Below are 17916 nucleotides of genomic sequence, written 5' to 3' on the forward strand. Positions count from 1 at the left end.
AGCTTACAATTCATTTGCAAACTTAACACCATTAATTTGGGCTTGAACAGGGACTGGGAGTGGCTGGCTCACTACAAAAGCAATTTTCCCTCTCTTGGTATTGATACCTCCTCATCAATTATTAGGAGTGGACCACATCCACCCTGACTGAGTTGGCCTTGTCCACACTGGTTTTCCACTTGTAAGGTAATTCCTTTCTCTTCATGTGCCTGTGTATATATTTATGCCTGTATCTATAATTTTCACTCCATGCATCTGAAGAAGTGGGTTTTTTACCAATGAAAGCTTATGCCCAAATAAATCTGTTCGTCTTTAAAGTGCCACTGGACTCCTTGTTGTTTTTATTAGACACTAACATTGTCAGGGTAATCCAGGCCTGCATTTTAACATGATGTCATAGATTCTCAGCAGGTATGTGCTCTGTTTCAAAGAATAGTAAGATTTGTTTACTCAAATCCTTGCTGTGCTTCAAAGCTCAGACAAGACGTTGTAAATTAGAAATAAAATGTATAGATATATAGCCTATGTCAGCATAATTTATGTTGCTCATGGGTGTGAATACACAGACCACCCTGAAAACACAGAAGTTACACCACCATAAGCGCCCGTGTGCACTGAGCTAGCTTCTCCAGCCAACATAGCTGCTGCTGTTCACAGAGATGGTTTTATTATGCCGATGGGAGAGCTCGCTCCTGTCCGCATAGAGCGTCTTCACTCGTCGCTGCAGTGCTGTACATGTAGACATGCCCTTAATGTAAAGTGTCGTAGCAGAACCTTTCTGAGTTTACAGGCAGCCTGAACCAGTAGTTCAGAGAGGTGTGATCTGCCTTACTCATCTCAGACAGGCCCCTGTGGATTCCACAATTAGATGACCATGGCATATGGCATTTCTCCAAGATGCCACAGGATTCTGCATTTTTGCAGTGGAATTCACCATTCTGCAGCTGCCTGGCACTCAACATATCATTTTTAGTCTCCCTGCCCTCCTGGGACCTGCCTTCAGCTGCCTCTCCACCTTTCCCCATAAAGGAGAGCTAACTGGATTACAGTGCAAACTCCCTGCATTGCATGGGCAGCAAGGGGTCTTGGAGCCTGAGCTGGAGTCCAGCTTGCAGCCCGAGAGTGGGCGAAGCCTGAAGTGTAAGCTGGCAAGCCAGGCTACCTAAAGAATAGAGCAGTAGGGGAGATTCAGAAGCCAGGGTGGTGAATTGCTGATGCTGCCTGTGATGTTGCACTCCATATGATTTTATGAAAATATGCTAATGAGTGTGATATAATGTAACTAGAATATGCTTCATGCAAAAAGTCTCTTGTAAGGTATCATTACAAAGCTTATAATTTACTGAGTGTGGTCATCCTATTTGTATGAATGCATCATTCTTGTATCTGAAACTAGAAATATGAAATATAGCTCTGAGGTCCTATTGTAATTATGCAAAGTGTGGGCCATTAATGGGGGTTTGGAATTTTGATGGCTCCCATCAACTAGGACAATTGGTTGTAAATGGCTCTGTTTACTTGCAAGCCTTCCTGTGAGTCAGGCCAAGAAGAATGAAAGCTTGGGGTCTCACAGGATATGTGACCATGTCACCTGGTACTGAAATCCATCTTAAACCTGCTGCTTTTCCATTTAGAAGGAGGGTTGGGGACCCAGAGAGACAAAAGATTCTTGTCTTGTGCCAAAGCTATATAATAAGGGTGTGGAACAGAACAAAGGAGGCTCCAGTCATGAGAAATCCCATAGTTACAACCTGGGCTGCAGCTAACAAGAACTGTAACAGGGGAAAGGATTGGGCCCAGATTAGGAAGAAGTCCAGTCTGTGAAAGAAGCTTATTGGAACATCTCTGAGGGTGAGATTTTAATCTATAATCAGTTTCTTAATGTATTAGGCTTAGACTTGCACGTTTTGTTTTATTTTGCTTGGTAACTTACTTTGTTCTGTCTGTTATTACTTGGAACCACTTAAATCCTACTTTTTATATTTAATAAAATCACTTTTGCTTATTAATTAACCCAGAGTAAGTAAGTAATATCTGGGTAAGCAAACAGCTGTGCATATCTCTCTATTGGTGTTATAGAGGGTGGACAATTTATGAGTTTACCCTGTATAAGTTTTATACGGAGTAAAACGGATTCATTTGGGGTTTGAATCCCATTGGGAGCTGGGTGTCTGGGTGCTGGAGACAGGAGCACTTCTTAAGCTGTTTTCAGTTAAGTCTGCAGCTTTGGGGCATGTGGTTCAGACCCTGGGTCTGTGTTGGAGCAGTCTAGTGCATCTGGCTCAACAAGGCAGGGTTCTGGAGGCCCAAACTAGCAGGGAAAATGGGCTCAGAGGTAGTCTCAGCACATCAGGTGACAGTCCCAAGGGGGTTTCTGTGATCAAACCCATCACACTCCCTACAAGCTCTTCTCTTCCCTGGCACATGTGGGTAGAAGGTGATTCTGTGCTGAGTCTGACTTCAACAGGGCTCCTGCACTGTGAGCTCCTGAAGTGAGGACAGAGCTCATTGGAGGATTGTGACCATAATCAAGAGAAGTGACTGGCTGTATTTTAGGATCCAGTATTTCCTCTGTGGCTTCCACAGCAAATGTTTTTTGTTGGAAGCTGATTTTGCTACAGGACAAGACTGGAAGGTATTTACACCATTTAAGAAGCTGGAGGACAGGTGATGGCCTAATCTGAAGACAAAAGGGTTACAGAGGTCACTAAGGGCCTACTCTGGGCCTTCAGAATCTTTCTTACAGGGGATGATGCTTGAGAGAGAAAGTTCCCAGCTTGATGCTGAGCTTCCCAAGGTACATTTGTAGGGTTTGCAGTTAGAAAAGAAATGATCCCAGATTTGATCAGAGATCAATGAGCGGATGATACACAGGGACTTCCGCAGTGCCATTTTCAGAGTAGCATTGCACTTTCACCAGCTGGTACCACGTGGAACTCTGCAGAGCAGCAATCCTTAACGCATCACAAAGGAACAACTCCCTCTAGAATGGTCTTGCTTGGCAGTGACAACAAAGATCTCAAGGACAGGGGAAACATGAACAAGACAGGTGAGTTATCTGCAACACACTCTTGCTGGAGGCCTTAGCAAGCAATTAAAGAGGGAAAAGTGGGAGCACAGGCCACGGACTCAGGAAATCTAGGTTCCATTCCTGCCTGACACAGAGTTGCTGTGTGATCTTGGTCACTTAAGTGTAAGCTTTCAGAAGTATCCATTAATTTGGAGTGCACATTTTCTAGGTGCCCATCTTGCCTCTGTCCCTCACTTCCATATCTGTGAAACAGGGATAATAATACCTTCATTAATAATGTTCGTAGAGTACCTTTCAATCCTTGGATGGATGGAGTTTCTGAAGTTAATCACTGTCAGTGTAACCTGAGTCACTTTGTCTCTCTTGTCCCTTGACCTGTGTTGGTTTCTGGGAATTTATTAGCGTGCTCTGCAGAAAAGTAGTTAAAGGGTAACAATTTACAGAGCCAGTTCCTCAGCTGGTGTAAGCTGGAGTAGCTTCGGGGGTCAAAGGAATGATTCCTATCCACACCAGCTGGAGTTCTGGCACATGATGTTTTAGTCTTAAAATCTATTTTGGGATTGGTCCTCTCCTGCAGTCAGCCACAGTGTCTCTTTTTTATTTTGTCCTGCACTGACTCATTGATTTCACAGTACTAATGCTATTTGTGCCTGAGCTAGGCTCTTTAATTGTTTCGAGAGTTGCCCTTTGACCTTTCAGAAACTGGGATCCCACACTGGGACAAACTCTGGCTACGTAAAACCTTCTTCAGGATATGTTCATTGCAGAGTTTACTCAGGTCCAGGGACCCAGGAATGGGCACCCTGGTTAGCCACGCCCACCCGCAAGTGTCCACGCTATGCAGCCACACTCAACTCATACCCATGTAGCCACTGTCATGTTTTGGGGTGCAATCCAGACCAGTAAGGGATTATGTCACTGCCTGCCCTGTAACCCTGGATAGCTTAAATGCTCTGCTGCTGTGGGTCATAGCCTGGACACCAACAGCCACCAGACAAGAATGCAATATCCTGAGTGTCTGTGTGCTGCGCAGCTCTGGGTCAGTGCTTCTGACTGCAACAGCCTGCCTACAACACAACAGCCCCACCCAGGTTTGGTTACTCCTGGCAAGATGACCCCAATGCACTTCCAATCCTGAATTTGTACAAAACGATCTGCCCTGAAAGGTCCAGCCCTCTCCTGGACTACTCAGAGAAATGAGGTTTGTTTGCTCCTTCAGAGAGACAATACCCAGCAGCTTGCCATGTTAACTGAAGTTAATAGTCACTTAAATTCAACACAGCACTGGGCTGATTTAAATTAAAATAAACAGCTTTATTAGCAATGTGATGGGGGAATCCTGCTCGTCAAAAGGGGCCATCCTTGTTGGCCCAGTGCAGGGTTGGTACACCCCATCACACAGTCATCAGGACTCCCTGTGGGATCAGATATTGCTACAAGGCAGGCTCAGGACCTTTGGCGAGGTCAAGCAAACAATCAACCTGCAGCCCCTGGGCAGGGCAGAACAAGCAGTCTGTACCCCTGGGTGGGCAGGGCAAACAAACAGTGTATGGCCCCTGAGCCTCCTGGTTGGGACAGGCAATAGCAATTGGGGGTTCTGACCCTCTGGGCAGGGCAGAACAAACAGTCAGTTTGTAGCCCCTGGGCGGGGTAGCGCAAATAAACAGTAGTCACATCTAGTGGAAAGTGGGGAGAGGTAGGGGAACCCAGGCCCATCCTGCTCCACCAGGTTCCAACTCAGGGCCCTATGAAGCTGGGAAATTCCCTGTTAAGGGTTTAAGCATCCACTTCTACTACATTCCCTGGGTCACTTCCTACCGCAAGGTGCACCTCAGGCTTCTTCCTGGCTGGCAGCGGCTCGGTGTCCCCATAAATCTCTGTGGTCGTCTGGTTGTCTGCAGCCTAATCCTGGTCCACAGTTTTCGCTTCTTGGAGTTTCAGGTGTTTCTGCAGGAGCTTGCAACACACATCCTTCCTTCTCCTCAGCCAGCCCAGACTGAGCTGGGATGTCTCCTTTTATCTGTCCCTTCTACCTGGAGCATGTGTAGCAGGGGTAAGGGGGTGTGGCTTCCTGGGCCCACAGTGATTGGTCCCACCCCATTGGCCCAGTGCAGGGTTGGTAAACCCTGTCACAAACAGGACATAGGTTAAGTGAAGCCAAGCAAAAGAAATAAAGGTAGAGATGGTTACAAGCAAACAAAAGTGAAAACATGCATCTAGAAGTCTAATACTCTACCTCGCAAGGTTTCGCTCACCAATTGCTCTTGGTCCGGCATGGCTGGCTGTCTCTCAGTCAGGACCCTTCCTCAGATGTACAAGGTACTGGTTTCTCTTGTCTTAGGTGAAAGCTAAAAATGGAATCTCTCTCTGTTCCTTATATTCCTAAATAATAGTTTTTGTTCTCAAGGTTAGAAAGGCCTCCTGGGGATTTGGTCTCTCTGGTGTGTAGGAGCCATGTTAATTCTATGTGTCTCGGGTTCAGGCTCAAGACAACCCAGGATGGTTTGCTTTATAGCTTTGTTAATGACTAATAGGTAAACTCAGGTAAACCCTCATTTCTTTGTCTAGGACGGACCTGCTTATCTAGGCTGTCTTCTTACGCATCTTCTAGTAAACTTATAGAGAGGGAACTCATAACTTCACATATTAGATTAATACATGCATTTTACAATGAGGACCATTGTGCTAGAACATAAGAGCATGAGTGGCCATACTGGGTCAGACCAATGGCCAATCTAGCTAGTATCCTGTCTTCCAATAGTAGCTGGTGCCAGATGCTTCAGAGGGAATGAACCAAACAGGGCAATTTATCGAGTGATCATCCCCGGTCATCCAGTCCCAGCTTCCGACAGTCAGAGGTTTAGGGACACCAAGAACATGGTGTTACATTCCTGACCATCTTAGCCAATAGCCACTGATACACCTATCCTCCATGAATTTATCTAATTTTTTTAACCCAGTTATATTTTTAGCCTTCACATCATCCCCAGGCAACAAATTTCACAAGTTAACTGTGCATTGTGTGAAGAAGTACTTCCTTGTTTGTTTAAGCCTACTGTTTATTAATTTCATTGCATGACCCCTGGTTCTGGTATTATGTGACGGGGTAAATAACACTTCCTTATTCACTTTCTCCATACCATTCATGATTTTTACACCTCTATAGACCTGCTATTAGTTTTCAAATGATACCTTACAAGGCATATTTTGTACAAACATCTTTGCAGTAGTGTGAGAACAAGGGGGTGCTTAAAGTCACAGCTGTGTCCACATTGGCATTGCAGTAACCCAGGTCAGGCACAATGATAATTTTAGGGCATACCCCAGGATTCTTAGCACCTCACTAACTTGAGCAGCTGTAGGAATTGTTCCACAGTGTACTGTGAGAGAACTTGTCCACCCTTCCCAAGCCTCTTGTGGAGGTGTTCTTAGAGTTTTCAGTGTTACAGGAACCCAATCTATTAAACGTTCTCCTCCTTTTGTGTTCCTTAAACTGGGTTTAGAAGGAATTATTTAAGAACCGTTTTAAACAATTCTCTTTCCTAGTATGAAGACTACCAGGGATTGAACTGGGAACTTCCAGAGCTAAAGGTGTGAGCTGCAGCTTGAGCGTAAGCTTGCAAATTGTGGCTCTAACACATCCATACCTCCTGTAATTAGCACAGAGGGGGCCCTATAACACTCCCCAGTGGGCTACCCTAGTGTTTTAAAATTCATTTTTTGGTTCAGTTTCTCTCCCTCTCTGTAACAAAAGTTGGGTAACTGTTTCTCTTCTCCAACCCTAGCAACGATAGCCTCCAAGGAGCTGGTGGTTCTGCTGGAAGATGAAGTCTTTGTAGATTTTTTCAACACATTCCTGAATCTCCCCGTAAGTTTCCATCTTACAGTTTAGCTCACTCTCTTTCTGGATTCTACCCTCCGTGAGTTTGCAGGTCTTAGGGAACCCTGTGAATTTCAGGCCAGTACTGCTCTGGTAGCTATCCCTACCCCTGCTCCATGGGCATGCATCTTTGGATGTAATTTTGTCAGCTGTTGCAAGCTATGTACGGGGGGGAGGGGGTTAGATGGGCAGAATGTAGTTATCCAAGCAGGACTTTGGGCAGCACAGAAGGAATAACACCTTATTTTTGCACATAGTGCCTGTGTCGTGCTGTCTGGAGTCGCTCACAACAGGGACTGCCTACCTCAGGGCAGACTGTCAAAAACAGGGCAGATGCCCCCAAACTGGTGGTGTGTTCTACAAGTAAGATTTCACCAAGCCAGTAACAGATGTGAACTCCTGGATCACTACACCAGTCTTACCATGGAGTCACAGACAGTCCCCTTAGACTCTCCAGTCTATCTTGCCACTCCGACAAGCTGGACTTAATGATAAATGGTCACTTACACCAAAAATCACAAAATATTCAGGTTGCTCCCAGTCCCAAGAGACAGTCACTTACCCCAGATCAATTTGTGTCTTAGATCTCACACCGAAGACAATGCCTATAGCCAATCCTGTAATAAACTAATTTCAAGGTTGATTAACAAGGAAAAACAAAATAAGAAAGTTATTTAAGGGATAAAGCAAGCAACCATATATGCACAAATGAGTTGCAATCTAAATCCCAAAGATGACAGAGATGTGGTAGTTTGTCAATTCAAAATGTCTTCCAGGGTGGACCCAGGGATTTCTGCCTCAGTTGGGAGTCTCTGGCCCAGTGAGACTTCGAATAGCAAAGAAATGACAAGTTTTCCTGTGTTTTTGTTTTTTATTTCCTTCATTCAGCCTCCAAGTCCATAGGATAGGTCTTGCACATAGCAGTTCCCAGGTGCAATAGGGCCATTTACCAATCCTTTGTATTGTGATATTCCTTGACGGCCCATCTGATTTTGATGGTCCTTCTGGACAAGCGGTGGAGGGTGAAGGAGAAACACTCTTTTCATATGAGTTCACAAGTTTAGAGCAAACATTTTCAAAGCCATAAAGCAAACCTTACCTATTTCCTTATAGCATAGAATACAGATATTACAAATAAGATTAATGCATGCAACAACTTATAAGCATCCTGTAGAGTCTAAACATACATACTTATAACACTAATACCTATTTTGAACAACACTAACACATAAGTGAATTGGTGTGGTCTCCAGCTATGAGTTTGTCTGTTCTTAGCTAATGCCTGAAGCCTTGGCAAGAGCTGGTGCCTGGCCTGCCAGCGTCACAGCCTGTTCGGACAATGATTCAATACTGATCAGAAAGAGTGAAAATATAGACTCAACTCCACCACTTCCAGCACCATCAGTTTCCCTGAGTATGTCTACACTGCAATAAAAGACCCCCCCGGTACCAAGTTTCAGAGCCTAGGTCAACTGACTGAGTCCCATAGAGCTAAAAGATAGTAGTGTAGATGTTCGGACTTGGATGGGTGCTGAACTGCTGGAGGTGATGTCTTTAGAGATGTCAAACAGAAATTGTGACTGCTGGTGGGAATTAGGAATCCCTTCTGCCTTACAAATTTCTCCAGAGCTTGTTCCTAAAATGGCTACTTTTGGGCCTAGTAGGACAGAGCTCGTGGAAGAGAAGGAATGAGCTTGTGAGTTAAGTCTCCCAAAGACTGGCTTCAAGTCCCGGCTCTGCCACACACTTCCTGGGTGACCTTAAGTAAGTCACTTAATCTGCAAAGTGGGAGCAATCATTCCTTTCTCCCACTCTTTGTCTGTTTAGACTGTAAGCCCTGTAGGGGAGGGGCTTTACTCACTGTACATACAACACTAAAACACTAGGGTACCTAGGCCCCGCTGTAATACAAATACATCACAGACCACACACTGAGAACAGTGACTATAGGGAGGGGTGCATCACTTTGGTTTTAAACAGCTATTTCATTTATTATTAATAATTGTGTCTGAGGAGTATTGCTGCTTACCCACGAAAGGTTGGAAGAACTCTGCATGACTTGGAAGAATAAGTGGTGAGGATTGTCTATAGGAAAGATGGCTTTTCCAGGAGGAGTTATTGACTCCACTAATCAGCCCCTCCCCCATACCCCAATCTCTCTCACTTCTCTCCTGTTCTTTCTTCACAGGTCTTTGGCCAGACACCCATTTACATGGCCAACATTTGCCAGTGGTTCCTGTGGCCAGAGTTACCATGCTACCTGGTGAGTCAATAACCTTCTTAGCATGCCGTGGAGGGCTGTTACCTTCTACAACAGGGATGGGCAGAACAACTAGAGTTTAAGATTTCCAAGGCTGACTCTCTTTCCCTTTTGTCCCCTCCTCATGTTTATTCCATTAATTGATTTATTTTAACATAGGGAATCATGTTCTTTGTGAATCCTGGGGACAATCAGGAGCACAAGTGATCAAGGCCCTGATCGTGAGGAAGTTCCATGGGGCTTGATCCAAATTCCCTTGAAGTCAATGGAAAGACTCCCATTGACTTAGGGGGAGTAGGATCAGGCCCCATCTGCAGAAGTTTCGTTGAATTTGATAGAACAGTGTGGAGCAGAACATTCCATCCTTAAACAGGATAGGGCAAAACCAGGAGCCTTCACCCTAAGCCACCTCCTGCAGGGTCTCTTCTCTCCACTGCTACAAGCAGGATTCGCCTGTGCTTTGACACCATTGATCCCTGCTGTTCTCACTGGGGACCCTGCTTCCCCAATGCTCCAGCTGCATCATCACCACCTCTTCCTCCCATTGGTTTCACTGACAGGAAGCAAATCCCTGTCCCCCTAGGTGTAACCCCATTGGGATCAATGGGGTTTACGTCCCACAAAATGTTTGTTACCCTGAAGAGGTCATGAAAAACAAGTCCTACCAGGCTTTGAGCCCTGGGAGTCTTACAGGCCCCGAGCCCTAATGGGTTCTCATTTAATGAGGTCAATGGAGCTACACCAGGGATAGATCATTCCTCACAGTCTAATCAATCTTTGGGGGGAATACAGGTGCCAAAGTACAAAGGCTTATTGACATGGATGGAAAAGTACCGGCTGCCGCACTTCTGTGAAACCAACTTGTGTCTTCATTACATTCTCTGTCAGGAGCTTCTCAGTTTCATTAGATCCAAGGAGGCAGGTAAGCAGAGGTGACCTTAAGCACAAACATTCTAATGCAGGGCAGGATTTCACACGTCAGCAGTGCTGTACCCTGACTCCGTTCAGTTAAGGTGCTCACCTCTGGTGCATGCTGACTGAGGTTTGGAGAGTTGGAGACGCATTCTGCACTAGGTCATCGTGCTTATAAAATGGTTGCATTTTTTGTAAATGGTTTCATTTGTGTAGGGGAAAATATTTGTAAACGGGAAAAAGGCTCAAAAGGGGCATTGTTTATTGTAGCAACTTACATTGGAACCCAGTGACTTCTCAGTCTTGGGGTCTTTAATCAAGACTGGATGTCTTTCTAAAAGCAAGGCTCTGGCTCAACCAGACGTGGTGGACGGGATGTAGGACTCACTGGGTGAAATTCTATGGCCTGTGTTATGCAGGAAGTCAGACTGGTCCCTTCTGGCCTTAACACCTGAGGACTCTATTCTGCCTCAGTGATTCCAGGTCAAATGTGCTCAATTCACACATAAAAAGATCGTATTCCTTCTACTTTTCAAGCTCCTCTCAGGCTTGAAACCGGCAGATATTGGAGGGAGGGAGAGAGAGAATTTGCTGGCAGTTCCTCTAGGAGTCACTCAGCTACTATGGGCATGAGCAGTGGTGCAACAGTGATTTTTTATGTGCAGCTACTCCACCTCTACAAGCATGGCCCCACACCTACGATGCCTGCGAGGTCACTCTGTGCTGAGGAGGCTATTCTGGTCTAGAAACCGTGGTTACAGGAAGGGGACTCTGACAGGCTGAGCATGCAGAAGGGGTGCAACAAATGATACCCTGAACCATGGAGCAGAAAAAGCAAAAATCAGAAGAGCACAGAACAAAGTGAAGGGACTTGCTGTAGTTGGTTGTTCTGCTCCAGTCCTCCTTTCCCCCTCTCCATAAGTTACATTCCTTTTGCACGCCCATGACTGAGGGTTAAATTGCTGCAAGTTGCCCACTTCACCACTTACACCTTTTTTTGGCATTTAAAATCATTTACCACTTGAACCCAAGTCTAACTTGCACACTCCCATTAAAGTCACCAGCCAGTCAATTTCTCCCTAAAATCTTGATGGCAATTGCACCCAAAGGTGGACTGTCCACCATGATGCTTGAGATGCTGAAATAATCCTCTCTTATAAATGTCCTGAGGTGACCTGGTTTTTTCCTCATCTGAAGGAGCAGCAACCATTTAAAAATGACATCTTTTGAATGATCCTGGATAGAAACGAATGGTAAATGCCCTTGGGAGTCCCACTGTTCCAGTGACGTATAGTAGGTTTGGTGGGTCAGGAGATAGCCCTGATTTAGGCTTATTGGTGCGTTATTTCTTGTCTGCTGTGTCCTATGCTTCTAAAATAGTGTCCTAGCCTGTGAACCAGCCAGTCTGTGTCATAGTTGCAGCAGGTCTGAATCTGGGCCATAGTGTTTACCCCAAAACACGAGGACAACAGCCCATTTACCAGGGAAATGGAAAGCTGTTGAAAGTGAAGACAAATGGGAGAAAGGCAAACAGGATCCTCTTGGTGTTTCATGGGGCACAAACGCATAGGGCCAGATTAATCTGGTGTAACTCCAGGGAAGCCAATATTTAATGCAGTCATTGGGTATAGAAAGGTCACCCACCAGCCAGTGCACCTCTAATGACTGGGCACAGTGTAGAAGCCTCTTGGACTCTGGTGGCCCTTGTTGATGGCCACTCTGAGCCTGTAGTGGTTGTCCATTCTCATAACTCAGCCCTCCAGCCACATGGTTTGTCATCCCACCCCTTCTGGGGTAATAGAGAGCCTAACAAACAAACAGTACAATGACCTTATGCCAAGTCTTTAGCCCCATACCGGGATCACTAGTTCTTGTTTTCTTGCATCAGGCAGGCTTTCACATCCCCTTCCTTGGAGGCAGGGAGGGGAACCCAAGGCCTCCCTCTCCTCTGGGTTCCAACCCAGGGACCCTGTACTAAGCAGGTAAGATCTGCTTCCCTGGGCCACTTCCTACCTTCATTGACCTCCAGGCCCCTCTCAAAGAGCAGCTGGTTCTAGCATTTTGTCCTTGGAGGTTCTGGCTCCTTGCACTGCTTCCTCCCACTTTGCAGCTGGTGCAGTCCTCCCCAGGTTCCCGGGCAGCAGTCACTCTCTGGCTGAGCTCCAGCCTTTTATCCCAACTGGTGCTAGTCACATAATTCCCTGCAGGTGGGGAAGTAGCTGCTCTGCCTGGGTGGCTATTGCAGCGCAAGGTCCAGACATCCTGGATAAACTTGGGTTATACCATGGATTAACTTGGTCCATGTGGTTCAACAAAAGCTCAGAATCAGAATGTCATTATCAGAAGAGCTGCAAAGATAGCTGAGCCATGTTCATCTTGTATTATAAAGTCAACAGGAGCAAAGTTCACACCAGTTTGATCTTTCCTCTGCATCTCAGGCTTCTTCTTGCAACCTAGGTTTAATGTTCAACACCAGGAAGATTTGAAGGGAAGCTCCAGTTACGATAAAAAATGGGAGCGGGGACGGGCTAACTCAGAGAAGGAGATGGCAGGGTGTGGAGGGCATGTGTGTGGTTTTACATGTCCATATGTTCATGTGCTGGGTATCACTAGTGGGAATTCCAGCTGAGCATTTGCAACTGGCTCTTATTTGTTCCAGCTGGCAACTAGGTTTTGGAACAGGGCCAGGGTCCATTGGCCTGCTGGCTCCTGGCACTGCTGGTCCTCCAGCAGAAACTAATAAAGATCACTTGAAGGATTCTAGAGGGGTCTACTGGAATTTCACATCACATCAGAAAGTATTCGAGCATAGGGATGTGTTTGCACATGCACATGCTCGAGTACTTTCTGATGTGATGTCTTTCACTTTCTCTTGCAGCAGAGATGCTGAAATGGAAGAGTGCAGATCAATGGCTGCTCGAAAAGTGCATTAGCGGTAGCAGGGGAATGTGGCGCTTTCGTTCTTTCATCCAAGGAATGGCAGGTGACCATAGAGAGCTTCCTTCGTACCGCCCCCTACTTCCCTATGTAGCCATACATTTGTGCAGAGTGGCAATCCCTGCATCTGGACATTGGGATATGTAACTTTAAGGCGGGGCCACTAAAGTAGTTCTACTAAAGTAGAACTCTTCTACTTTAGAATAGCACCTGCCTGTCTCATCAGCAATGCTTTCAGGGGATGTCTCTCCTGCACGCTCTCCCCACTTGCTCATTCCTTCCCTGCCATTAACCATTGTGCTGTGTGTCTGACCCACAGGGGAAGAGCTGACAAAGTTCTGGCTTGCTGCAGAAAGGATCTTGGAGATTGACGAGTCAGATGTTGCCCAGCGAGATCTCTACTTGTCTCTGTTCCAAGTGCTGAGGGCCACGCATTTGCAGGAGGGCTCCACAGTGGTCAGCCTCTGCAGCATGACCATTGGTAAGGAGAATTTGAGACTGAGAATCCGAACTTCCAGGAGCAACAAGACTTCAGTGCATCTGTTCACTTTCTGGTCATGTCCAGCACCCTACGCTTGGCTTGAAGAGCTGGGGATAGAAACATGGGGTTGTATTTACAACTAGGGAGTTGATGAGCATGGAGTCAGTTCGTACAGCTCCACCTTGCAGAATGGACATCAGTATCACTTGGTTAGAGATCTCATAGTTCCAGAGATACCAGCACTCAATGAACAATGTGACCAAATCATGGGCGGCTGGTATCATAGGCTAGGGAAGGCTAAGCATCCCCAAACTGCCAGGCGTGGCCCCATCCATGCTCCACCCTGAAGCACCCTCCCCCATCCCGCTCTTCCCCCATGGCCTCACCCATGCTGCTCCTTTTCCCACCCTCGCTCAGCCTCTCCCCCAAAGCCAGCAGGCACTGGGGCTGGGGCTGGGGCTAGGGTGGGCAGGCTGGTGGGTTGGGACTCTCAATGGCTGGGGCAGGTGGGCCAGCGGCCCAGGGCTCAGGCCAGCCATGGCAGCTGGGGCCAGCTGGCCTGCAGCCTTAGACTTGAGGCGGCTGGGGCAGGTTGGCCGGATGGTGGGCCAGGACTCAGGGTGGCTGAGGTGGGGATCCTGCGGCCATGGTTGGGGGTTTGGGTGGGACAAAGGGGGAGGGCCAGGAACTAGCCTCCCCAAACAGGGGGCTCACGCACCCCGCATAGACCAAATACCTCTTTCACCCCAGAGAGGGCCATTCCTCCACCTGCTCAGGCTTGAGGAGCAGTGATGGAGACTAGAACTGACGGGAGATGGAAAGGAAATCCATTCTCTTACCCAAGGGAGGGGAGTTGTTCCAGAGCAGAACTGAAGGAAAGTGGTGGAGCAGAGAGGGCAAACACAGGAGTGAGAAAAACTGGAGACTGACTGGTCCTGGCATCCTTTTGAGAGAGTTATTCCACCTCAGCCTGGGTGAGGGCTTGTGCGGCCCATCATCAAACTGGTACAGTAGTCAAGCTAATCTAAGACATTAACTCACAGAAAGCCCTGGTGGGGTTATCACCCTGCCACTGGGCCCTTTCTAGATGAAGGTGTATGTGGAGCAGCCGGAGTCTGATGTACCGAGCAGAGGGCTGAAAAGCAGTCAGCTTGCATTCTGCTGCTGACTCTGCCACTGAGTCACTGTGTGACCTAGGTCAAGTCACTTAACTGCTAGTCCCTGTGCCTGCATTACCCTATCTCGAAAACAGTGGGCAGTAATGCACTTCTACCTTCCTGTATAAAGTGCTTTGAGTTCTGTGGATTACAAAACACTCTACAATGCAAAGTATTATTATTGCTGTTATTTCCCCTTGCTTTAAACCATTGTCTTGTGGCTGGAAGCAGTGAGCTATTTTGCTTGCTGACTGCCATGCTGTATGCCGGGATTGTGCACGTATACAAAAACGGCCACAGCGCATGTGTTGCTTTGTCATGGAACAGATAAACCACAATCAAAAATCCAAGTTTTAAAAAAATCATTAAAATTAGACATCCTTGCAATAGCTTTGTGTATGTGCAGCTTGCAATACGAAATAATGGAATGAGGAGCACTGTGCAGGCTGTAGGACTCCTCTCTCCCCTGCCGTATTTACTCATCACTTCTCAAGAACCTACTCTTGCAGGGTCTGATCCAAAGCCTACTGAGTTAGCGGAAAGACTGCCATTGACTTCAGTGGGCTCTGTATTAAGCCCTTACTTTTTACAATTCTCCATGCCCTTTTCAGAGTCGCTGTTGAAGATCTCAGGCTGGCACCCTCAGTACATCAGCACCAGGAGGGAGATCCTGAGTGAGATGCAGAAAGTAGCCCTGTTTAAGATCCAAAGTTATTGGCTCCCTAACTTCTTCATTCATTGCAAGCTGAACATAGAGAAGGAGGAGGCCTGCCAGCCTCTGTTGTGGGAATACCAAGAGCGTTTATTACAGGTGGGCTCAAAGGAGAAGGCAGTGTCTCCTGCACACACAATGAGTATTAGGAACAGCCGGGCTATGTCAGAGCCGTACTCCAGTAAAAAAGCCAAGAAGAAGATCTGGGATCTCGTAACTGGTGGAAGACAACCTCAAGAAACAGAGAAACACGGAAGACATGGGCTGCAGCCTGAGGGGCAGCCAAGCTCAGACTGGAGTGCAACTAGTCTGACAGACACGAAGCAACCACCTCCAAAAGAGGATGCCCTGGGAAAGACTTCTGTGTGGGCACAAGATCCAGAAAGGGCTGTTAAAGATATGGAAGAGGCCACTTCTTTCAAAACACCCAGCCCTAATGCCCAGCTGCCTCTTCAACTGGAGGAGACTGGCAAAAGGAGAAGCCTCTCTGATGTACGCACTTCTACACCCATTGCCCAGCTGTCTTCACTGCTAGCCCTGAAAAAGATAGTCAAATCCTCTTCTTCTTTGGATTTCCTTCCTTGGGCACTTAATGCCGACAGCTGCGCTGGCCGTCCCTTCGGGAAGTTCTTGAAGAGCAACAACTATGCTGTGGAGACTCATCTTTTGGATCTGTGGCACGATCTGGAGGATTTTCTGCACATGTTGCTGAGCTCCAGCAAAGAAGGCAGCTTCCTCCTGCGCCATTTGATGGGTGAAAGGATATGTGAGATCTACTTAACAGAAAGCAACCGCCAGCACCTTCCCCTGAAGCCGAACACTCTCAGGAACTTGCAAGATCTTCTGCCTTCTGGAGAGGTCATTCCTTGGATATTAAAAGCACAGGAAGAGATTTGCAAGGTAGGAAATGCTGCCATGATGCTAATGCTGGGAAGTGTGATTGACATTCTCAGAGTGTTGGGCTGCTGCTATGCATGAATGGAAGTCATCTGTAACATTGCAAAACTGAGTACTTTGGTGCCTGACGATCCCTTTACAATGTGCACGGGACACATGCAAACACAGTACCTGGAGCTTCTGACTTCTAAGGTCCCATTGTACGAGGTCAAACTCTGAACCAGACACTCCAGGAGGGATTATTCCCAGAAACACAAAAGGCTAAACTTTCAAAGGTTAGCACCTACATTTTGCTCACAAAACTTGCGTAGGCAGCTGTTGTGCCTGATTTACACCTGCAAACAGAAACTGGGGCGTGCAAAATGGGTACTTAGATGAGCAGCTACCCATTTGCGAGCCCAAATGTAGATTTTGCAAAAGCAGCTTAAGGCCTACTTAATGAGGATGGTGCTTCAGTTCAGAAGTGAGGCAGAGAAAGGAGAGTAGAGGTGCAAGAGCACACCATGCTGCACACTGTCTGGTCAGGAATCCGAATTCCCCAAGGATGCAGCAGATGTTATTCTCTGTTTGGTAGAGGTAGTGCTGCCTCAAGTTAAAAATGACCTTCCACATGGTCTGATTCCAAGACCTTAGCTCTTGCTCTGTGGACCAGGTAGAGGTGAGTGGGGAGCTCACTAGTCAGTGTGCCCAGCCAATAAAGACACGTGAGCCAGGGGGCTGGATGGTGTGGGAAACTGTGCTAGGGATCCTGTCACACTGAGGCTGGTGTTCTCAGTGTGATGTAATCTGTGACTGAATGCCATTATAACCATAGCTATTGGGTAGCCTATGCAAAATGACTTGATGGGCTTAACTCAGTCTACGTCACTGAAAACACCCTTCAGCTGGCCCTTTAGCCAAGGACCGAGAATGAATTCCCTTTTCCCCCTAGCCAAGGCCCTTCCAGGTCAGCATTGAGGCATATGGACAGGGTAGTGTGGGGCAAGCCCACTCTTGGGCCACCTGGGCTGTCCTTTATGGCTCTGCAATAGACTCCTGCATCCATGGAGGGTATTAGTCCAGCACTATTCCCAGCACTACACTGGTTTTTCAAAGCACTCCCTGGCAAACTGAAAGCTGAGAGCTTTCAAAGCATGTGCTTACAAAGCATGTTCTTGTTGCCTTATCAGATACTGAGCTTCTTCTACGATGACTTTCTTGCTGATGATGATGAAACGTTTCTTCATTTTGTGGTAAGAGGAGGTTGTGATGCGGCTGAGGGACTGGAAGGATGGCCCCTGGCCGGTGTGCCTGAGGATGTTTGTGTCCCTTTGTGCACTGCATACCCATGTGTTCTGAGCATACAATGACTGTGCACACCTGGGGAAGGGTTTGTGTGAATATTTCCGTGGGTGCATGTAGGTGTGTGTGTAACAGACACTCTCTCCAGCTCTTTGGAGCAGCGTTCCCGAATTCCTTAGCCACTAACCTCTGAAATTTAGCAGCCTATTGGTGGTGTTTTGAAAGAGGCCTTGCAAGAGCTGTCCGGAGAATTGCCTGACCAAAAACTACCCAAGAGTAGCAAAAAAAATAACCTGTCTGGGCAGGAAACACAACAAGGTACCAATCACATACACAAACCAGGGGTAGGAAATACAGTGAGTAACTGA

At 46.9% G+C, this 17916-nt stretch overlaps 1 protein-coding gene across 1 annotated transcript in view; it reads left to right on the plus strand.

The window, feature by feature from the left end:
* The first annotated feature begins 2988 nt into the window (after window positions 1-2988).
* RGSL1 (regulator of G protein signaling like 1) overlaps window positions 2989-17916 on the plus strand; it is a 33555-nt gene continuing 18627 nt past the window's right edge. The window contains exons 1-8 of the mRNA XM_077825347.1: window positions 2989-3049; window positions 6817-6899; window positions 9100-9174; window positions 9964-10093; window positions 12962-13066; window positions 13340-13501; window positions 15270-16270; window positions 17437-17499. Of these exons, the coding sequence (XP_077681473.1) occupies window positions 2989-3049; window positions 6817-6899; window positions 9100-9174; window positions 9964-10093; window positions 12962-13066; window positions 13340-13501; window positions 15270-16270; window positions 17437-17499 (1680 nt within the window). The remainder of the gene's footprint in view (window positions 3050-6816; window positions 6900-9099; window positions 9175-9963; window positions 10094-12961; window positions 13067-13339; window positions 13502-15269; window positions 16271-17436; window positions 17500-17916) is intronic.

The sequence above is a fragment of the Eretmochelys imbricata genome, chromosome 8 (assembly GCF_965152235.1).
Source record: "Eretmochelys imbricata isolate rEreImb1 chromosome 8, rEreImb1.hap1, whole genome shotgun sequence".
Classification (NCBI taxonomy): domain Eukaryota; kingdom Metazoa; phylum Chordata; order Testudines; family Cheloniidae; genus Eretmochelys; species Eretmochelys imbricata.